We start from the raw sequence: 24,336 nt of genomic DNA, 5'->3' as shown, positions 1-24,336 counted from the left end.
GATTTCAATCAGACTATTTGTTAAATTTTTTTTAGAATCCACTGATAACTGTATTTTTTCTTTCCATGTGTTTGTTAATATATATGATAAGCACTAAGATAAGGGTTTTTTTTACCAAAATATCCTATTATCAAATTTATGATTAAAATAATATTTCATGATTAATATGAATTGTCAAAAAAATTAAGATTAAAATTAAAATAATATTTTATTTTCTAAATTCATGTTCAAAAATAAATTTAAAAAGAGTTGAAAAGTATAAATATAAATTTGTCAAAATATATAATAATTTAAAAATATATTAAATAATATTAATTATAAGAGTTAAATAAATAAGTTTTTTTAATAAATTTAAATATTTAAAATGTATTAAATGATATTAATTATCTTACAAGGGGCAGATAAGTAATTGAGTCTTATCTTGAAAGATTCAAATAAATTTATCTGAATTGGGAGATTGGATAAATTTATCTTGAAAGGGGGAGTAAGAGGTCACGTGAGGCCTTTTTTGAAAATGGTCAGATAAGTTTAACAAACACGTTGGAAAGATCAAATATTCGGAATGCTTTCCATATCTGATATTTTCTCCCTCTTATTTTGGTTAACAAACACCCCTTAAAAAAAAGTGACCATAGTCTTGAAAATAACTCCATGTAACTGACGATATCACATCATTATATTAACATAGGGTTATAGAAATGTTAAATACGTGATAATTGGTAAAAAATATATATATATATTTTAATTTTTGAATTTATACAATTGCATGGAATATTTTATTTAAATTTAGGATTCTGGATTCTGCCGACAGACAACCTGAATTTCATGAAACATAAAGAAACAAAACAGGAAGATCAACAGTCGAATTCCCCACTTGGAAGCTCAGAATGAATTGCAGAGTTGTTGTACAACTTCTCCTCTGACTTTTGGCTTCCAAATTAATCCACGTTTAAATGATTGAACTCTTAGGACAGTGATAAATAATAGTATTTATAAATTTAAATTTTTTGTATTTGAATCTCATGAATTTTCAGTAAAATTTTACTAAATTTTAAATTATATATGCTCAAGTGGTGTTTGTTAATGATGGAAAAAGTAGAATATGAAAAATATTTTAAATAAATGTGAATTTTATTCTTTGTTAAATTTATTTAAAAATTACTTTTTATCTGCATTATTTAGATAAATTTATCTTAGATCTTACAGATAAAAAAAAAACACATATATCTCTCAATGCAGAATCTTAAAATATTTTTTAATCTTATTTTGACTATTTTATATCTTAATTCAGAAAATAATTTTGATACAATCTTATATTATTTATTTTAATAAACACTAAATTAAGGAAAATGTTATATCTATAAATAAGTTTGATAAATAATCTTTACAAACTAATATTATTTATATAAATTCATAATAATTCTATAGTGGTGTTAGTTAAAATTAATAATAATTTTATTTGTGATTGTACTACTATTTCAAAAATAAAATTCGTTGCAAAAATATATATAAAATTCGTATTTTCTTCGACCTTCAATTCAAATCTTGGATTCTCCAGGCTGGCCGCCCTTGCGCCGCCTCAGGCTTGGATCATTCATGACTTTTGCGGAGTAGACTTAAAAACTAGTTAAATTACAGAAAGCCCCTCTAAGCCTGTTTTTGTCTGCAAGGTAAATTGAATCTGTATAAAATTTTTAATTGAATCAAATGAATAGATTTTTAAATTTAAAAAAATTAATTAATTAAAAGAAATTGAATTGATCGAAAAAATTAAGAAAAATTAAAAAATTAAAATACAAAACTGATAATATATTTAATATTTCAGTTAGTTGGATTACGTTAATTTTTTTAATACAGAATTAAATCGAAATAATTGAAATTATCAAAACTTAGAAATTGAATCAAATCTACCCACTCCTTAAATTGAATTAAACTAATAGTTTTGATCAATTTAATTTAATTATTTTAATTTAATTAAAATGTTACTTACCGAATTTGATTCAACTTGTGCTTAGGATACAGGTCAAGTGATTGAGCCACGATAAGTTGGGATTTGTATCAGTAAGTTGTGAGTTTGATTTCTTATTCTGTGCAATAAAACAAAATCTCCATTTACAATTTAGTTCATCTGTCGAAATTAAAAATACGAGCAGCGGGAACCTCGTAAGGAAAACAATTCCAAGGAATTTGATCCGACTCCTACCAAACCAAAACTAATGACTCCTGTCAGCATATGGACCGAAGAACTCGTTATAAATATGAAGTACAAAGTATTAAATTTAATACCCTTTCATTTATTTCAATTCTCAACAACCAACATTAATTGTACCTAACGCCCATTTTAGGCCTCCTAATAGAGACTGGAGAGGCCATTTGTATCTCTTATATCATAGAAACTCAATTCAATGTTTGGAACGGCACCTCATAACAACAGAAAAGTTAGGTATGATTCGGTTTTTGATTTCAGAATTTATACAATCGTGTGATTCGGGTCGGGTTAAAATATTAAGATTTTTAAAATTTATTTTTATGTAAATCATAAATTATAACATCTCAACAATACATATAAACTATTTGTATTTTTCAGGTTACCACTATAGTCAAATGTTTTCTTTTTTAATTAAAGTGAATTAAAATTTACACGTTTGTGGATTATGTGATATAACAATATTGTTGAGGGGCATTTCTATCGTAAATTATGAGAAAATATTTTGTACTTTCAGGTCTCTATGTTTACAGAAAATTTTGGTAACACTTACAAATTTGGTATAAATTCAAAGGGTATTCCTTGTTTTTTATAAATTACACTAACTACTACTACTTTTTAAAGTTACATTGGCTTATATTTGGATAAGGTATAGAGAAAAGGTGGAATCATAAATAAGTTGAGTTTTTTGTGAATTACTGCGCGTTCGACTCGATAAACTCGTGTTTGGTTTCATTTGTTAAGATAAATGAGTTAACCTTGAGTCTAACTTTAAAACTAGATTTGTAAACGAGTTAAGTTTAAGTTCAATAAAACTCAACTCATTAAGAATAGTAAATATATTTGATTAGAATTTCGTGAATAGGCTTGTGAACAAGTTCGTTTTATAAATATATTAATAAATTAATTTATAATTATATTATTTAACATAAAATTAGTAAGTTTTTAATTTAAAATTATGTCTGTTGCCTTTTTTGACTATGTTATTCTTCTCTATCATCATTGGTGCTCTTGTCGTCTCTATCATCAGCTTTATCACCTCTACCATTTATCAATATCGTAGCATCCACCACTATTAACATTGACAGGGCCGACCTTGGGCTAGGGCCACCAGGGCTACAGCCCGGGGCCCATAATTGAAAGGGGCCCAAATTCCTTTATAAATTTATGAATATATATGTATATTAAAAAAAAAAAAAACAGCAGAAATTGCTCTGCCAATGCCGCCCTCTCACGCAACCTAAAAGTTGAAACTCTGTCCAATGCTCATTTTTCCTCCCTTCTTCTTCTTTTTCTTCATTTTGCTGGTTATTTCTCCTTCATTGCTGACACACACTCGGTTAAGTTGCTGCTTCATTTTAGTGAGTATTTTCATCTATATATATGATCTGTTCTTTATATATATTAGAGAAGCAATAGGGTAGCAAGTTGATAAATGCATAAAAGAGGAAGCAAAGATGATGAAATCAGTGTCATGGCTTCCTGGGTTTGAACTTTGATTGGTTGTTAGGAGTATTTAAATCATATTATTTAAACCCATTATTATTATTATTTGCTATAAGCTGATGATTAGAGCATTAATTAAGTTTGTGGCTTGTGGCCAGTCGTTGAAGTTGAAGTTGAACTGTTGAAGTTGGTGTCATTTAATATATATATATATATATATATTACTATTACATTGTATCTGTATGTGTGTGTTCTCTGCAATTACTATTACACTGTATCTGTATGTGTGTGTTCTCTGCAACTGTATATATATATATTGTATGTGTGTGTATTCTGCAATTGTATATATTGTATGTGTGTGTGTTTTTCGTGAGCGTGACTGTGTATAATATTATATGTGTGTGCAGTGTGTGTTTTGTGACTATGTAAGTGTAATGTGTATATAATATATAATTGTATATACATTGGAATTATATGTGTGTACATTGGAATATATTATATAATATATTATTATATATGTGTGTGCAGAGTGTTTTGTTTCTTTTGTAAGTTGTTTAAAACAATGAATTCTAGAAGTCAGTTAATTAGTGAAGGAACTAGAGATTGGAAACATCTTGGTGAGAAGCTTAAACAACATGAAAGCAGTATTGAACACCTCACTAACTTGAGGTGTTGTATTGAATTGCAAATCAGATTGAAAACAAATCAAACAATTGATACATAATTACAAGAGTTAATCAAGAAAGATACACTACACTGGAAAAATGTTATTGTCAGAATCATTGCTGTTGTTAAATGTCTTGCTACACATAATTTAGCTTTTCGTGGAACAAATGAAAAAATTTATGAAGATGATAATGGTAACTTTTTAGGCATACTTGAAATGATTGCAGAGTTTGATCCAGTAATGCAACACCATTTTCAACTCATTCAAGATAAAAAGATTCATTATCATTATCTTAGTCATAAAATTCAAAATGAGCTGATAGCTATTTTAGCATCAAATGTTAAACATGCAATCATTGAAAAAATAAAAACGGCTAAATATTTTTTAGTCATTCTTGATTGTACTCCTGATGCAAGTCACAAAGAACAAATGACTTTAATATTGAGGTGTGTCGATGTTTCAAGTACTCCAATAAATATAGAAGAGTACTTTCTAGAGTTTTTAAATGTGGAAGATACATCTGGATTAGGAATTTTTAATGAATTGCAAAATGTAATTGAGTCCCTTACACTTAATATTGATGATGTGAGGGGACAAGGTTATGACAATGGCTTTAATATGAAAGGAAAAAATTTAGGTGTACAAAAAAGATTACTTGATATAAATCCTAGAGCATTTTACATGCCATGTGGTTCTCATTGTCTCAACTTAATAGTTTGTAATATGGCAAATTCAAGTGTTAAAGCAAAATCTTTTTTTGGAGCATGTCAATGCATATATACGGTATTCTCTAATTCAACAAAGCGATGGAATGTGTTACTTGATTACATAGATGGTTTGACTTTGAAATCATTGTCAACTACACGTTGGGAAAGTCATATTGAAAGTGTCAAAGCAATAAAATCTCAAGTTTCCCAAATTAGAGAAGCTTTATTTAAATTAACAGAAATTAGTGAAGATGTCAAATTGAGTAGGGATGCTCAAAGTTTAGCATCAGAAGAGCTTTCAAGTTTTGAATTTATATTAAGTTTGGTTATTTGGCATGACATTTTACATAAGATTAACTTAGTTAGTAAAAAATTACAATCTGAAGACATGCGTCTTGATGCTGCTCTGAGGTAATTAGAAGGACTTGTTTTATTTTTTGAAAACTATAGAATAAATGGGTTTATTTCTGCTATGATTGATGCTAAAGAAATTTCCCTTGATATGGGAATTGAGCATGTATTTCCCAAAAAACGTCAAGTTTGTAGAAAAAGGCATTTTGATGAGGTTTCCAATAGTGATAGGGAACAACAATCAGCTGAAGAATCATTTAGAACTGATTATTTTCTTGTTATAGTGGATATTGCTCTTGGTGAATTGAAGAGTAGGTTTGAACAATTGCATTGTTTTGAATCTATTTTTGGGTTCTTATTTGATGCTGTAAAGTTGACTTCATTTTATGATGATGAATTGAAAAGCTTTTGTGTGAATCTTGAAAATGCTTTAAAACATGGTGATGTTTCTGATGTTGATGCAAGAGACTTATTTTCAGAATTACAGGTGTTGCAAGTGATGTTACCAAAAGAAGCATATGAAACAGATAAACCATGGACATCCATTAAAATTCTTGAGTTTGTAAAGAGTGTGGATATGTTTCCTAATGTAATGGTTGCTTATAGGGTATTATTGACTATACCTGTGACTGTGGCATCTGCTGAAAGAAGTTTTTCTAAATTAAAATTATTAAAATCTTACTTGCGGACCACCATGACTCAAGATAGACTAAATGGATTAGCGATATTATGCATTGAAAAAGATATGTTAGAAAACATTAAATATGATAGTATAATTGATGATTTTGCATATAAAAGTGCAACAAGAAGACATTTTAAATGATGTTTTGTGGTTGAGATTTCATTGTTATTTTTATTTTGTAGGTACATTTGATGATTTTTTTTGCTTCGTTTAATTGTGGAGGATGAAAGGAAGATTGATCAAATCAAGAAATGTTTATGGAGATTCAGGAGGAAGTATGTAAACTCAAATATATAATTTTTGTTTTTTAATGCAATGTTTACAATACGGGGTATTCTTTTTCCTTCATTTGAGGTTTTATCCGATTGAATTTTTTCCAAACAAGATTTTAATGAAGTCTCAAAGTATTATTTCTTATCTTTTGTAATTTTTTATAATTTTAATAAAATTAATTAATTAATAATTTTTATTTTTTATTTAATTTATATAAAAGGGCACATTTGATAAAATTTGCCCTGGGCCTTAAAAACCCCAGGACCGACTCTGAACATTGTTGTCTTTTTATGTCGATATTTTCATTATCTGTTGACTTGCCAGCAAATTACTTGTAAGTCGAGCTTGAGCTCGAGCTTGACTTTTGTAAATTGAGCTTGAACTGGAGCTTAATATTTTTTTATCAAGTCGAGCTTAAGCTCGATTGTATCACCAAATAAAAGGAAAAAATATCTTTTTCTTTATTTGGATGAAGATTTCATAATGGAATAAGAGGGAAAATGATAATGCATGGTATTCTTAATTTTTTTTATACTCTTATTTTGTTTGTACCTAAATTTGTGGTGTAAGTGGAGGGAGAGAAAGAAATATATTTATAAATATAATTAATATTTTTATTATCATATTTTTAATATTTTTATATTTATTTAAAAATAAAAAATATAAATATCTGACCTTGAACTCATTTTAATGTCTTTTAGTTTGTGGGGTTTAAATTCAAATTTGGGTGCTTTTAACAAAAATACATTTAAATAATGAACTTAGAATTTCAGTTTCTAAATCATAAAAAACAAAGGTTCATACAAGAATTAATAATTTTTCCATAAATATGATATTTATGATATTTTCAAAATATAAATGTCCCCACTCTCATTTAGTGAAATCTCAGTTTTGAAGTAAATGTATTTTGAAATTCTAAATTGAACGGTCAAATGATCGTGTGCAAATAGATCCCTAAAGTTCTCAAAATTACAGAAACTTCTCAACAATTTTTTATCAATGTTATTCCCAAGATGTCGATATTCCATTGTAATTTAGTAAAAGCTCAGGGGCGTAGAGTGCAATTTACCGAAATAAATTCACACACACACACACACACATATATTTATGGTAATATATACAGTTATCTTTTGTGCTTGTCACGAGAGCAACGTGTAGCCTAAGAGAGGCTGAGAGCTCCTCTTTCGTTCCGATGGGGAGCGCTAGCAAAGACGAAGAAGTGAAGCAGGCCTTGCTCGAGCATTCCGATTCAAACGGCTTGGGAAATGGACAAGTAGTTGTTGAAGATGATGCCGGTAACCTGAGAAGGATCTGGATCGAGTCCAAGAAGCTATGGCACATCGTCGGTCCCTCCATTTTCAGCCGCGTTGCCACCTACTCCATGAACGTCGTCACCCAAGCGTTCGCCGGCCACCTCGGCGACCTCGAGCTCGCTTCCCTCTCCATCGCCAACAACGTCATCGTCGGCTTCAACTTCGGCCTCCTGGTATCTATTTACCTTTTAAATATATTGTCTAGCTACGACTTTAATCTTAAATAATTCTCTCGCGCGAACTCCGTGTGTATATATATGTATATTAGAGAGAAAGTGATTGTTAAATTAAATTCATATGAATCTTCTGTACAGAAATCTGTATGGATCAATCTGTGTATGATGATGAGTTATGCTACGAACAAGGACTTTTGCATAAAGTTTTCGTGCAGATTCGCGTATATTTTTTGGCTATCGATCATATTTAATGAAAATTAATATGAATATCACGTGTTTTTAGTTTAGTTAGATCTATTGTATAAAAGTTGTCTAAATTTTTTGTTGTGAATCAGCTTGGAATGGCGAGTGCATTGGAGACGCTCTGCGGGCAAGCGTTCGGGGCGAAAAGATACAACATGCTGGGGATATATATGCAGAGATCATGGATAGTTCTGTTTCTGTGTTGTTTCTTGCTCTTACCGTTGTACGTATTTGCGACGCCGATTTTGAAGCTCTTAGGCCAGCCGGACGACGTGGCTGAGCAGTCCGGGCTGGTGGCGGTGTGGCTCATCCCCTTGCACTTCAGCTTCGCGTTTATCTTCCCTGTGCAGAGGTTCTTGCAAAGCCAACTAAAAACTGCGGTGCTGGCCTGGGTTTCTTTGGTGGTTTTCGCGATACACGTGCTAATGAGTTGGCTCTTTGTGTATGTGCTTCAGTTCGGAGTTGTTGGAACCGCCATCACATTGGATGTTTCCTGGTGGCTTTTGTTTCTTGGCATGTTTGGGTATACCATGTGGGGTGGCTGTCCGGAGACCTGGAGTGGTTTCTCTTCACAAGCTTTCGCTGGGCTCTGGGAATTTATTAAGCTCTCCACTGCCTCAGGTGTCATGCTCTGGTAATCTCTCTCTCTCTCACTAAACTCCCTTTGAGGTACCGATGGATACTTTCGCGGGAGTCATCTGTGTACCAAATAAAAGATATGAAATAGCTAGGTTTTTTCTGCTTTATTTTAAAAAACTTTCAAACTCTTGTAAACGAAAAAAAGGGGTGAAAGTGTCAAAGGGGCAGATGCGGTAGTCGCATGAGCAACTTTTTTTTCGTTTCTTTCCTCGATCGTCTGTGGTAATGGCTAGCTGTTTCTGACAATCGTGATCCTTGCAGCTTGGAGAACTGGTACTACAGGATATTGATACTAATGACTAGTAATCTTCGAAACGCTGAGATTACCGTGGATGCCTTATCTGTCTGGTACTTCAACCAATTTCAGTTGCAATTCCATTACCCTTTATCTTTTCTATAAATACAAAAATGGGATAAATTATATGTTGGACTTGACGACTTCGATTTTGATCGGACAGCATGAGCATCAACGGCTGGGAAATGATGATTCCTCTTGCCTTCTTCGCAGCAACAGGGTATGGTCTCCTTATTTCTCTTTTCATTTTAAATTATGATTTTGTTTTAAGGGTAATATTTATTCATAGTATAATATAATAACTTCTAATCTCACTTATAATTTTTAATTAGTTAGTCTTTCCCATTTAAGTTATAGACGCTACCTTGAAAAGATAAAATACTTCGTTTGCATGTATCATTTTCTCAATGGGGCACGTCAATGGACGTATACAAACACAACTTGAAAACCATTATGTAGCTGCAACTCCGCCCGATTGGGTTAAGCGGATAACTCTCACTCACGCTTGTTTGGCCACCAAGTGTCTACACAGCCTCTCTACACCTCAGACGGCCACTGGGCTATAAGTTTAGCTTAATTAATCAACAGAAAGAGCTGCTTTAATTTACGTTATTACGACGATAAAGCAAATGGACCACAAAAGGCCACTTTTTGTCTTCTGGTCAACTGAAATGCGAGAAGGGTTGTTGTTTGTCACTGTTTCAGCTTTGGCGGTAACGTGTTTCTAGACTCTCCGTGAAAATTTATAGCGTGCGATAGAGTTCACACGCCTAACAAATAAATTAAAAATCTTGAAACTTTCTGATTTGGTTAAATGCCACGTACTTCTTGGCTTATGCAGCCTCATCACTACAATCACACAATATAAATCATCATCGTATTGGCTCTGTCCAGAGATTGATAACGATAGGATAGGCCAGGCGTTACAGAATTTGTCATTGGCTGTTTTAAAGTGGCTCCCTCCCTACTGCTGGCTGCAACGGGTCAATATTAGACCGGTTAGTCTTGTGCTTTCTTTTCCTTATCTTTTTGCTTTTTTCTTTTTTGCTGTGATAGAGCATTCTTTTCCTAGAGTCTTGATCTCTTGCCCGGGCAATTCTTATCTTGAAGTATTCTAAACACCCCCCCCACCCACTAAACACGAGTGCAATTTTGTGCACCCTGGGTGACTTTACCCCAGTGGCAAAACAGTCATTTTGGGGTGGACCCCAGTTGGTCAAATCCATATTTTTTACTCTCGTACTTTATTATTATTTTTCATATAATCACTTAAACTTTTCATTTTTTAATTATTTATATTTATTATTTTATTTAATTTTTATATTTTAATTTATTTATATGATAATCTAAATTTTCCGTTACACATCAACAAAATATAATAAAATATTTTTGTATAATAAAATATAAATTAAAAATATTATTATATTAATATATTATAAATTAATAATAAAATATCAACAAAATTAATAACAATAATAAATAAAATACAGCAATTGTTTGGGGGATGCTTGACAAGTCTGTATTGGGCAAGATAAGAAATATCTGACGCGAGCAAGAGATTAAGACTGTCTTTTTCTAATATCTCTATTTTATCTATATTAAAATTTCTTATTTTCTATTAATATTTGATATAATATTATTATATTCACATTATATTCTGTTCCATAAATTTATCCTCATGGCCTACTTGGGACTGAATTGGTCAAAGATAATCAAGTGTAGAAGTGGGACTGTGGGAGTAGTATAATGCCCGTATTAACACAATATATTAAATATTTTTTGTAAATAAATATTTACTTGAATTATTTTAAAAAATAATTATAAATAAAATATTAGTGATTCTTAATCAAAGTACTTGGATGAGCCAATCCCATATATGGTCCATAAATTTTAAGAAAAGGGACCTATAATGCCTTTGCTCGACGTTATATTGTTGGGTAAATTTAGTAACTTTGATTAATTCACATTATCTTACCTTTTCTTTAAAAACCATAAATTATACCAAACCATTACCTTACCTTTTCTTTATAATGAAAATGGAAGAAAAAGAAATACAAAAGTCTAGATTTCTAGGTTAGACCTCTGACCCAAGAGTAAATGGCTTGTTTAGTCGGGCAAAATAGCTTTTAGTTTTCATTTTAGAATTTTTTTTATGGAACTTTTAGTTTTATTTTATAGAGGGTTTAGAAACTGTGTTCAAATATTAAAAACATAAAAAATATTTTATAATCTAAAAAATTAGAATATACGTTCAATAGAGAAACAAAGAGATTTTTCTTTCATGTAATTGTAATTTGTGTTAGAGAAAGAGAAGGAGATGATTTGAAAAAATCATGTAAAAAAAATCGTATTTTTCAAATCTCAAATTAGTAAGAAAAATTTTGAAAAACTGATCATTTTAGGAGTTAACACTTCAATTCAATTTTGAAAATTTGTGTTTTTAAATTTAGAAAAAAAAATGCATGTTAACAAGTTTTTTAATTTTTCATTTTGTATATAATTTCTTAAAAAACTAAAGCTGTTTTCCACAACTAGAGTCCCTAATACCCACAACTATCAGAAGTAGATTAATTTTACCTGTGAATTTAGTAATTTTTTCAATATTTTAGGTATTTTTTCTTATCATACAGGAACAAGGTTCCATCATTAGGTAGCCACAGTAGTTAATTTAGGAATTTTCAAATGTTTTAACAGAAAGCCACCCCTCATAGTGAAGTAGAGATTTCTCATGTTGCGTGTATCTTCTTCCCCTGGTGTCTCAACCAACTTGCTTCCAAAATTAACCGTGGGAATTAATTGGCAGAGTAAGAGTTGCCAACGAGCTAGGCGCCGGCCGGGGAAAGGCAGCAAGGTTCGCGACGCTTGTGTCGGTGGTGCAGTCCACAGTCATCGGCCTCATCTTCTGCGCCTTCATAATGATATTCCATGACAAGTTCGCCTTGATCTTCACCTCCAGCGCCGACGTGCTCGATGCCGTCGATAACCTCTCCGTCCTCCTCGCCGTCACCATTCTCCTCAACAGCGTCCAGCCTGTCCTATCTGGTTCGTTTCACTACACCACAGCACATATATACTTTTTACGTTTTCAAAGTACATAAAAACATTAAGGTACCCAGTTTATAGCATAGGGGAGATAATTTGGTATAAACTTTTGAGCCGTCGTGCATGTAGGGGTGGCGGTTGGATCGGGATGGCAGTCAAAGGTGGCGTACATAAATTTAGGATGCTATTACATGGTTGGGCTTCCCATCGGAGTTGTCATGGGCTGGGTCTTTCATTTAGGCGTTGAGGTGAATTCTCTTCATAATTAAGCTTATCTTATATATATATATGTATACGTTGGTGATGATCAGTTTGTTAAGATGAAAGGCATGTTCATGAACAGGGCATATGGGGAGGCATGATCTTCGGTGGAACGGCTGTGCAAACTGTGATACTGGCCATCGTAACGATGCGAACCAACTGGGACAAGGAGGTACAGTTATTCATTGCTTGAAGTTTTGAGATTTAATAGGTTAAAACTGACCTTCCAAACCAAATCCATTAATTTCGATTAATTCAGTTTGGTTTATAAAAAAATTACGTACTTTCCAATTCTTAAAACTGAATTGACCAAAATATCTTATTGTTCTGCAAGAAAAACCATTAAAATTTAATTTGTTTACAATTATGAAATTACAAATGCTATAAAGCTAATTAAGTTGATTTAGTATTCAGTTTGGTTTATTAAACTGTTTTAATATTGGCTAGTTTGAATAAAAATTAGTTATTTTAGTTAATTTCAATCATTCCAGTTATTTCTTGTTAATTCGCCTTTTTAAGATTTCGATTCGTACTTTATTATATACGCACACATATAAGTTTACTTAATTTAAATCAATTATTAAGTCACTCGGTAATCGACCAAATTAGCCGAATGTTCAACCTTGTCCACATGCCATTCCTGTAACTCAATGGTGATCTTGATCTCTTCCTCTAATGGGTGGTTTTGCAGGCTGAGAAAGCTACCATGCATGTCCAGAAGTGGTCTAACGGGAGTCCAGATAATATATCATAGTTCTAGCATAATTTAGAAATAAAGGATCATCCCGCTTGTCCTTGGGTATGGTTTTTTTCTTTTAATTCTAATTGGGTCTGGAAGGATGTTGGATTAATGGGGAAACCGTAGAAGAAGCTCTCATTTTGTCGAAGTAAACTTCGCCCCATAAAGTAGTGGGCTAGGGTTCTACTGCCAAGCACATGGGCTTAGCCCGTATCTCGTTCCCTCTTGGGCCTCAGACGGTCAAAATCCTTACTCGCTTGGGCTTAATCAGAAATGTTTTTTCCAAATAAAAAAAAGCAGAAATGATTTTGCGTCAAGTCTAATAGTGGCTAAATGCATATTTTTGCCCCTAAATTTTTATATATATTTTTTTGGTGGGATCCTAAAGTCTTTGAGATTTCAAATGTAATCCTTAACTTCCAAAATCACTACATTTAAACACATTTTAAGCATCTGTGACACATGCGCCTTCTTTGATCACTTGGGGGGTAAAAATCGACCTGCAGAAATTGCAGACGAAACATAAACCCACCCAAGAGGCACACGAAACATAAAATCAAAAGAAAAAAAAAAAAAGGAAAAAAATGGAAAAATAGAGTGGGTTTCATCCAAAATTGGGGGAGTTGATGGGGTTGGAGGCGGGGCGCCACACAGTCGGTGACAGTGGCGAGGTGGAGCCCCCGACCACCGAAGAATCGGGTGGAAGAGGAATCTTGGTGAAGCCATGGAGGCGGTGGCCAGAGGAAGGATGGAGACTGATTTTCTTGGAGTTAGGTTGGAGGGGAGAGGAAGACGATGGCGTGGGTTTCTTCATGGTGTCTACCACGGTGAGAGAGGAGAAGTTGTTGAGGCGGAAGTTAGAGAGGAGGTAGATGGCAACGGCAGTGCCTATGCAGGTGTCGAAGTCGTCAGCTTCCTCAGTTTCTTACAAGTCCATGGTCGATTCTCAAAAGTCATCGTCAGTTCCCGATCTTTGGAAAGCCATCGTTGGCTGCTTTTCCTTTGTTAGCTTGAAGCAGATTGATTTGAATCGATTTGAAGCAAAAAAGCAGCAATTCAAATCGGCAATTTCATCTGCTTTTTTTGTTTTTTGTTGGCTGACTTTTTGTCTTCAAGTGCTCAAAGAAGGTACGTGTGTTGTAGATGCTCAAAAAGTGTTCAAATATAGTGATTTTACAAATTCAGAAACACATTTAAAATCTCGAAGAGAATAGGGTTTCATAAAAAAAAATTTAAGTGCAAAAATATACATTTGGCCAGTGATTTTTTTAGTTTACCAGGAAACACCTATTAATTACTTAAGTTTTTTTTAAATTTTTTAAAATATTTTTTATATATCTTGGTTAAAAAAAATATAACAACCGAGAAAACTATTTTTTGATTTGAATTTATAATTTATAATAAAATAAGAATAATTTTACGTTAAAGATAAAGCTAAACTAGTGTTGTCTAAAATCATCGCTTCTCTTTGAAAATTCCTTCATTTGGAAACTTTATTAAATTATTGCATGACAGGGATAGCCACCCCAACATACATTAGCTAATTAAATTTTTCTAAAATATTGTTTAAGCTTTGGTATATATATATATTTCTCAATTTGGGTTAAACCTCCCATTATTATTGATTTAATTTTAGAGTGTTTGTACGAACTTAAGATTGAGAAAACAAAATTATTACCAAACAATCAAACACGTAAAAAGATTTATGTGAAAATTTTAAATTAAAATAAATTTCTTGTAAAAAAGAAAACATCATTTTGATAATATTAGTACACTAATTCTAGAGTATTATATATGTATTTATAGGCTTAACATTTAGATATATATAAAAAAATATTATTTTATGTATATTTATATTGAAATGAGCCATGAACATAAATATTTAATTACAAATTTTGTAAGCACCCCGCCCGGATATTCCTAACCACCCGGTCTATCCGAACGAGAGCACTTACGGAAGGAGAAAATAATGAAACACACAACAAGAACCACCCTGGCATGCGTACACAAAAAATAAGAACAACGGAAGTGAAGCTAAACACATGCATGCACTATGGGTACCCCGCTAGCATAGCTGTCATATGATAAATAAATAAACATAGACTCCTGTGCTGACATACACGAGACATAAGAAATGACCTGGCACAGTAAACAATAATAGAGTAAATCCTACTCAACTATCAGAATTGACAAGGATTGACGGGACTGTCTGTACACCATACCGACTCTACCGCTAAAAACTGACTCCCTTGCCCATGGCCCACGTTGCCACTAGCTGGAATGATGGAAAAACAAAGTGAGTCGGGAGACTCAGCAAGCATAAGAAAAGAAAGGCTGAAGGCTGCACAAAGCCAATAAACTTCTCCTAGAACACCAACCCCCAAATACACACAAGTCATGAGACGCTATAACACGATAATATAACATAATAAAAACATATATCGGTCCTTGAGGCCCACATAAGACACCTGGCACCCAAGCCTCATACCAACCTGTCGTTGCCTTGGACGATAACAAATACCTTCAGCATCCTGTGCGCGTCATCCCGGGTCAGTACTCCCGCCACCCGTGTGTCCGTGTCGGTACTCCAGACACCCGAGCCATAGGCTCCCTCGGAATGGTACTCTCGTATGAGAACTAATAACTACCAGTAGTCATGCAATGCACATAGAAATACAATGGCGTTGTGAGTATCAACGTGATACATGGCGCCCATACATCTAGGCATCAGGCCATGCTCCGCCCATATAGTAAACCACACGCGATGCATATGCCCGTGCTGGATGCAACCTGACCAAGCTAGCATGTCCGTGTCCAAGCATACTCAATAAATGAATATCCCGATATGCAACCCGTACCCATGTGCATATCAAATCATGAATAATAATATAATGAATCTAAACGTGCAGAGAGTCTCATACTGGTAGAGCTAGTCAGTAGTGCCCGGCACCGGTCAACGGCCAGTGACTAGGAGTGTCCATCCGACGGTCCATTTCAAGGCCGTACAATAGTCTACCCCAACGTCACCAACAACCGACCCCTGCCCCACTGCTCTATAGCTCTAACCGAACCATAAATAAATCCAAGAAAAACCGTAAATAAATCCGCACGTCTAGGAACCTAGTTCCCAAGCTGGGTCCGACATCATTCCGAAAGGAATGGGGGCGGTACAAACCCCATAGGCTTTTAGGAAATAAAATTTTAGAAGATTCGGATTTAATTTAAATTAAAACAAATGAACCATAATTCAACAAATAAGGCTAGGCGTCGAATTAGGGTAAAGGAGGGTATAAAATATGAGAAATCACGGAGTTTCTCACGGGAATTAAAGAACACGATGAGAGGGTTAGGAGCTTACCTTTTACTAGCAGATTCCCACCTCCTAGCTCAACCGCTGCACAAATTAATACATTTTACTAATAAAACTAAGCTTCGATTTAAAATCCATACGCATATTTCCGACAACCTAACTAAATTGGTATAAAATCGAAGCTATTACAGGAATATGAGGTCACTAAAAATTAGAGAGTAAAGAGAGTTTGCCTTATTTTGCAGATTTCTGGCCTTAAATGACGGCGCACTGCAAAATAATATTAACACTAAAATAAACTAAAATACAGCTTAAAAATTATGATTTAATCCGTAGAAAATGTATAATACAAGCTGATTAATTTACCTCGCCCTTCAAATCTTTACTTGCACGAAGAAAAATCAATTTTCCTAATTTTTTTCTCCATTTCCTCCTTTTTTCTCGCTGCCTTGCGCCATTTTTCCTTCTCCCGAGCTCTCTGTTCTGCTCCAATTTTAACTCAAACTTAGCTTCAATTTGAAGCATAAATAGTAGTCAAAATGGGCAAAAATTAGGGCCAATTTGGCCTTAAAATGAGTGAAAAATAGAAGGCGTGGGAGAGTGGCAGCGCAGGCGCACCAGTGCGCGCCACGTGGCAGCCAAGGGCTGCCCACCGCCTCACATGAAACGACGCCGTTTTGGGCGCCTGAGGCTTGATAAAAATCAGCAAAAACCCCCCCCAACGCGCGCGAACCACCCAGCTAGCTGCTGCCTTCAACATATAAATGCGTTAAGTTAATTTTATAATGAATCTCGGCCACTTTCGAATTTTGCACCAACAGCCCTAAACTTTTGAAAATTATCACATGCACTCCCAAAGTCCAATTTCTCTTATTATAGTTATACCTCGAATTTCCAGAAAATCCTCTAATTCAATTTATTTTCCTATTTCGTAAATACCCCAATTAAATTAAATAAACCTAAATTTCCTATTTCCTCAAAATTACATAAATACAAATTTTTTCCTTAACTCTCCAATTAATTTAATATTTTCTTTAAATTCCAAAACAAATAATTATTTCTTTGAAATAATAAATACTCAATAATCACCGAATAAAAATTAAATCAATATTTCATTTAAACCCACAAATATTTGTTAATCTCCACAAACACAATAATTATTAACTATTAATCATTTTTAAATTTCAGGATATTACAAATTTATTATAATCATACTTAAATTTGTATTTTAAATCACAATTATCACAATGTTTTTGAATTTACATAAAAGCTAATGGAAACTAATGTAAGGTGATTTTAATTTATATAAATTCTAAACCAACTTTTATAAACATTCCTAATATAATCTTTCAAGTTTATTAAAAATGAATAATATTAAGAATCATGATTAATGATCATATTTTTACTAAAGGAGTGTTATGTAGAGAAGATAATAATACATAATTTCCTTAATTTCCTCTAATAAGGATGCATCACATAACTGATGATACCGTTATCAATTATGACTCAAAATATTATTTATTAAAAATAAGAAGAACTCAATTAAACAAAAAAAAAAACAAGTAGTTTCGGTTACACTCCTGACCAAGATGTATGTATAAAATAATATGAATCTTCTCAATTAACTATAAATACAATAATTAAATTTTACAAGTAATCGTAGTTTCATAAATTTGAAAACTATGTGCGTTTGTATTTTACTAATTTGCAGTCGCAATGTGAGTGTAACGTGCGTGTAGTCTTATATAGTTTATATATTATTAGAGAGTAGCTTATCCACGTACCTATAAAAAATATTATAAGTTTTGAATAAACTTTTATTAAATAACATGTGATAGTAACAGTTTATTTTTTAAGTTTATTAGATAAAATTTTAAATAAATGAGACTTGGTATAATTATAATCTTGGGAGTATCGTTCTTGTTCTCGATTACGTCAAGAGAACTACATCATAAATTGAAACTTTAACTCTTGTGGGACGAGAATCAAACTCGCAATTCATTAAATTAATATTAATATATTGTTCATCTAATCGCTCGATTTATGTCTTGACAATGATGGTATAGTCATAATCTTAAGATCACCACAATAAGACATAATATTTTGGGGGTTGATTGAAATTTCAATTTCACTAAATGACCAAAAAAGAAAAAAGGCCACTGTGGAATGTCGGTGACTTCACATGTTATTATATACAAACACAAGACATTTTACTAACAAATCCTCAAATTAACGAATTTTCGTCTCACGTGACCAAACTGGAGATTTAAATTTAACTGTAAGAAACGGTGTTTCCAACTCCGTTAAACTTCACCATCCAACGGCCGTAACCTGTCAAACGACCGTTCCCCAACGTCAACGTCCCCCCTCGGCCTACCATCCGGCGACGACCCAAACAGCCGATTTAACGGCGACCTAACGGACTTCAACAGCGTCCTCGGTTCCGCCGCCGACTGCTCCCCGCCAACCACCATTTTAGGCGATCCGGCCCGAGGAAAAATCGACGGCGTCATTGCGAGAGCCCAACGGTCCGGCCGGTTCTCCCGATCGAACCGCTCGTAAAAGTTCCTTCCTAGGCCGGATCCTCCTCCGCTGCTCCTAAAACCCTTTCTCGAGCTCCTAGCCATGGGGAGCGCCATGCAGCTCTTCGTCCGCTTCAGACCTGACCCGACCAACCGGATCCGTACCTCCTCCGGTAACCTCAGGGTGAACCGCTCGCAGTCCTCGCCAGGTTGAACCAGCGAGTGACCGGTCGAGAAAGACTTCAGAATCTTCGCCGTCAGTCTGTCTCTTCTCGGAGTGGACCGACCCGGACGATTCGGACTCGGCGTATGAACAACGTTGACTATCTCTGGAGCCTCAAAATTCACATCGGAATTATCAACCGCGGGTTCCAAGGTTATGCTTTCCGTTTCCGGCTCAGCTGAACCACCTTCGATATCCGGGTTCTGACCCGATAGAGTTGCCGGAGTGGGTTCGCCGGGTCTCGGGACGAGGTTGGCCCGGCAGACCGGGCAAGTGGAGTGAGCCGCCAGCCACGAGCCGACGCACTCGGGGTGGAACACGTGGCTGCATTTGGGAAGCAGCCGGAGAGTCTCGTCATCTTCGAACTCGTTCAAGCACACGGCGCACTCCAGCGCCGCCTTCCCAATCTTAAGTTCCTTTACCTCGGAGTAAACGAAAGTTGGGAAAGCTTCGATCACGGCGAGGTCGAGCCCGCGGGCAACGCGCCTTCGGGAGCGGCGCCCGGCCCCCACCCCGTCGGACTCGAGCGTGAAATTTCGAGACATCCGATGCTCGGCGCACTGGCGGATATAGACTGAGACGCAGCCCATGAGGAAGAAGGTGCTTACGAGGCAGATGAATATGATAGCCATGGTGGGGTTGACTCCCACCTTGGATTCAAAGGAGTAACCACCCAGCGCCTGCGGATGCTGCGAACTGTCGGCCTTCTGCCCTGCGACCCACGGCGGGGCGGAAATCGACGATAAGGTGGCGGCGAACAAAACCCACCTGGCTCCATGATAAAGCCTAAAATTTCCCGTCATCTGGTACAAAAACTGGGTACGGAAATTACGAAATTGGAAGAGAACATTCTATTATTCTTCTTCTTCTCGGCAACGACAAGCGGTGGGTTCTTTGTCAACGACTGAAAGAAATATAAATAGAAGGGGATGGATGGCGGTGAAGCTACGAGCTAGGCGGCGGGCGTGGGGATTGGGATTGGGATTGGGATTGGGATTGGAGTAGCCGTGGGGTTGAAGATAAGTGATGATCAAAATTGGAGTTGTTTGACTGAGCAAAGGGTCGAGGGGCCCCACAAAGACATCAAAATGATTATCGTTGAAAACTCGCGCCACGTTGGCTTCATCTGCTTGGCTGCCTCCTCGTCTGGCCGTTGTTGGCCTTTCGTCGAGGTTATTAGTTAGTTAGTTGCCCCCATTATTTTTATTCATTAAACCCAATTTTTTTAAATAAATTAGACATAGTTGCTTAGACATAGATTACTAAATTCCCTTCCCACATTTAATGTATTCGCTATTTGGGTCTATTATAGTTAGCATGATCTTCACAATAGCTAGGTAACATTGACTCATTTAGTAAATTAAAGGTCATGACTATTGATGATGGGTATATTATAGTGGTAAAGTATTTAAAATTTTATACGAAATATCAAATTTAAATCAGTGCGATAATTTAAAAAATAGAATTATTGCTGGAATGTAACCGTAAGATTGGAAGACAAATTCTGCATAAATTATACTGAATGTTTAATTTTGATTGTGTATAAATTGTGTCTGCATCTAAATTTATTCGAGATGTATGAGAGGAAAGTCACTCACTTCTAAAAGTTAGTCGGACGAAACTCAAACACCCCAAATAAATTAAAAAAGAATTAAAGGTCACGAGACTTTATTTGAGTTGATAATTTCTTAGAAATGACAATTGAAAAAGTCTATTTTTCTCTCCTATATAATGTTGTTTTTACCATTGGCTGGTGACCTTCCTTAATTTTCTTGAGTTCAGAACTCTTAAAAGATTGGCTTAACGATTAGAAATTATAATTTTTTTTGTTTCTATATACTTTTGCAGTACTTACAAATTTATTCAATGAGTTTTCAAAATACCTTTTATATATTTTATTTGAAAAATAAAAATAAATGATGCTATTAAGAATTAAACTCATGACTTTTAAATTATAAATTAATTTTTATTTAAAATTAAATTACAAGTCTAAAGTGTGTATGTTACACACATATATATATATATATATCTATGCGCTAAGCGTGGACTCTGTGGAGGGCCAAATTAGAAGGGCGGGAAGGCAGCGGTTTCGCTGTTACGCGGCTCTTTATTTAGGCATATTTGTCGCTTTTGGCGATTGAACCAATGCCTTTTAAGGTTGTTGGAAACTTGGAATGACACAATTTTTACCTCTTTTAACCATTTTTAAGGATGGTTTTGGTGGAATATATATATATATATATCAAAATTGTTATTTAGATATTCTTTTGTAATATACTTTCTATACTTATCTATTAATGTATCGTATTTTATATTACATCAATACATATAAATAATAAATTAATGCATAAATATCATAAAAAATGTCACTGATGTATCATAGACAAAGTCCATTAAAAATTTAAAAAACTCATTAAACACCCTTATTTCAAAAATTGTGTCTTTGATTTGAATTTTCTTGCGCCCTTTAATTATTCTCCTTCTTACAGAGTTTAAATAATTTGACGATGAAATTTTTAATTAATAAATTATTATTATATTTGAATAACAATAATCATGAATAAAATATATCTAAATAGCATTTTTTAACCTATGTTACACGACAATATCTCATAAAAGTCGTTACATTTTTTATTTTCGTTTCAGATCTTATTTATGTTTATTTTTTTAGAAGAATGTCTATTTTCACGTTTTCGTTTTCTATCAAAAATATTTTTCATTTTAGTTTTCGTGCATCGAGGTGTTTTTTAATTCAAAAACTACATATTAGTTTATATAATGCAAGGATTTGTATCCCAAAGGAAAGTCTGAGCTGAGCTGTTGACATGGATGGGCTACCTGAGATAGCCACGTGGACCCTACCATGAGACCATCGCTGAGCAGATGTGTGCTTGCAAACACATTGGCAAAATTGCTATTAAAAGGGTTTGAGTATTTGCTATTTATTCTCCAAAATAGAAAATCCATTCTCAAACAAAACCCATAATCAAGAGTTCATTTTTGACTAAATTCAGAAGTAGAGAAGGACAGCTTCGACAGAATTATAGAAAAAAAAAGAGAAGAAGTTGTTTAACATAACATAAAGGTTTTATTTTTTTTATTTAAACAATTATTCAGTCGATTTAATTTAATTTTTAAAAAATATTAGGTTTATTCAATTTAAGTAATTCTCTAACTGATCAAATGATCACCCTTATCTTTCACCATACCTTCTTAATAAGAGGTTAAGTATTTTACCAGTTCTTACACTTAATTAGATCAAAAAAAAGAAATGACACGTATCGTTCGTTAAATAAAAGACAAGAAATTATTTTTCAAGAGACGTTATGTGTCAAGTATATACATAATACCTAATTTTATGTAATCAATACAACAATGAAAGATTTACAGACAATATTACTTTCGTTATATATAAACAAGAGATACGAAATTAATTAAGAATTTTAACACATGATAAAAATTGAGTTTAAGATATTATTTGTCTTCATCGAAATTATCACAAAAACAACAACAAAAAAAATATATATATATATATATTTTTGTTACTTTACAAAATTGGCCCTCAGTACAAAGAAAGGCATGGTCCCAACCCAATTCCCAAACCTACAGTTACACTCAAAGTAAGATTCAATGCAAAAGCAAGGGATGAATTGGTTAGTTAAGAGGCTTGACATTGAAGCCATTTATTTATCCATTTTGCAATCACTGCCCCATGGCATGGGTTATAAGTTACTTAATCCATTGCAATCATCTCAATTGTAATATCATTGCAAAGTGTCATATCAATGTATTAGATAGATTTTAAATAATAGTAATAATAATTAGAGAAAACATCACATAATAAAATATAAAGCTCAAGTCAGATTTTAAATGTCTTAATACTTTTAGAAAGTGAGTCTATTTTATATTGTTATTGTTATTGTCTAACTCATAATATATATATATATATATATATCAACAAAGGGTTGAATCTGAATAAATTAAACATGTATAAAAAATTCAATTGAACCAATCGCATAGATTCACAAATCGAACAAATTGAAAAATAGAAAAAAAAATAAAAAAATTGAGCCAACCCAAAAAATTGAAAAATCGAAATAACACAATGCAAAAATGATATTATTTTTGATATTTCAATCAGTTTAATTATTTCAATTTTTTTCAATACGAAGACATAATTGAGTCGAAATTGTCAAACTCCAAAATCAAATCAAATTAACTTACAATTTGAATTGAACTTAACCAATAAATTTGATCAATTCAATTTAATTATTTTGATTTAATCAAATTGTTGCTCAAATTTTCTTACAAAATATTAATATAGTGTCAATGTTTGCATTAATATTCTGAGCTCCTGAACAATAACACTTTATTATTAATATTTGTTAAATTATTTGTCATATTTAAGTATGATTTAAAAGTAGGGCCGACAATTTTTGACACGACTTGATTACATGACACGACATGATACAAAGTTAAGTAGATTTGGGTTGGGGCTAATCGAGTTCGGGTCATGACACGATTATTTTCGTGTTTTAGGCGGGTCAACTCGTCTAATCAGTTTAGATATGCAATGACCCGTTTAAGATCCATTTATAAGATAAATTAAAAATAATTATAAGATTAAAAAAATATTTCAAAATTCTAAAACAGCCCGCCCACCCCCCTCGCGCATCTGAAACGGTGAAACCCTATACTCCCTCTTCCTCTCTCATTCTTCCCCCCGCTCTCTCTCTCACTCTCTGAACTCCCGTCGTCGGCCCCTCCACTCTCGGTGATTCTCACAGCCTTGAGATTTGCTGCCGGTCGCAATGCCGCATCTAGATCGGCCTCGGCCTCCGCCTTCGATCGTTGTTGGTCCCTCCACCCCACCACCACCGCCTCTATCTTCGTCTTCGGTGGTCCTCGCAGTCTCGAGATCTGTTGCCAGTTGTCATCGTCGCCTCCAGATCGATCTTCAGTCGTCATCCACCCTTATACCAGTATAAATCAAATGTTTGATTTTTATATGTTGAGGAGAGTTAAATGACTGTATTTAGGATTTGGATTATTGTATTTAGAGATTTGGATTAATTTTTTTATTGCATGGATGATAAAATGTGAGATTTTATTAGACTTTGTTATTAATATCTTATATATGTATGTTTACAGGTTAAATATAAATTATATTGATAGGTTAAATTATTTGTTTGTGCGTGAATAAAATTTTGTATGTGTATTGAATAGGTTTTTACATGTTAC

At 33.7% G+C, this 24,336-nt stretch overlaps 2 protein-coding genes across 3 annotated transcripts; one reads left to right on the top strand and one right to left on the bottom strand.

Annotated features, from left to right (window-relative positions):
* The first annotated feature begins 7,462 nt into the window (after positions 1-7,462).
* On the top strand, positions 7,463-13,262 carry LOC127807663 (protein DETOXIFICATION 27-like). 2 transcript variants are annotated; one of them, XM_052345688.1, is made up of 8 exons: positions 7,463-7,818; positions 8,157-8,698; positions 8,965-9,051; positions 9,162-9,218; positions 11,802-12,040; positions 12,170-12,288; positions 12,384-12,473; positions 12,993-13,262. In XM_052345688.1, the coding sequence occupies exons 1-8, from the start codon at positions 7,525-7,527 to the stop codon at positions 13,053-13,055; spliced, it is 1,491 nt and encodes a 496-aa protein (XP_052201648.1). In that variant the 5' UTR covers positions 7,463-7,524; the 3' UTR covers positions 13,056-13,262. The 2 variants fall into 2 exon arrangements, 1 of the variants encoding a protein (XP_052201648.1); XR_008024775.1 differs by lacking the exons at positions 12,384-12,473; positions 12,993-13,262 and adding an exon at positions 9,840-9,996.
* A 5,281-nt stretch (positions 13,263-18,543) lies between these two features.
* Positions 18,544-20,073, bottom strand: LOC127807662 (E3 ubiquitin-protein ligase ATL15-like). The gene has a single exon (XM_052345686.1). It carries the CDS (start codon positions 19,896-19,898, stop codon positions 18,654-18,656), a length of 1,245 nt encoding a protein of 414 aa, XP_052201646.1. The 5' UTR covers positions 19,899-20,073; the 3' UTR covers positions 18,544-18,653.
* Between the last annotated feature and the right edge of the window lie 4,263 nt (positions 20,074-24,336).

The sequence above is a fragment of the Diospyros lotus genome, chromosome 8 (genome assembly GCF_014633365.1).
Source record: "Diospyros lotus cultivar Yz01 chromosome 8, ASM1463336v1, whole genome shotgun sequence".
Taxonomy (NCBI): Eukaryota; Viridiplantae; Streptophyta; class Magnoliopsida; order Ericales; family Ebenaceae; genus Diospyros; species Diospyros lotus.
The sequence above is the reverse complement of the archived record's forward strand: the minus strand, read 5'-3'. Positions and strand labels throughout refer to the sequence as shown.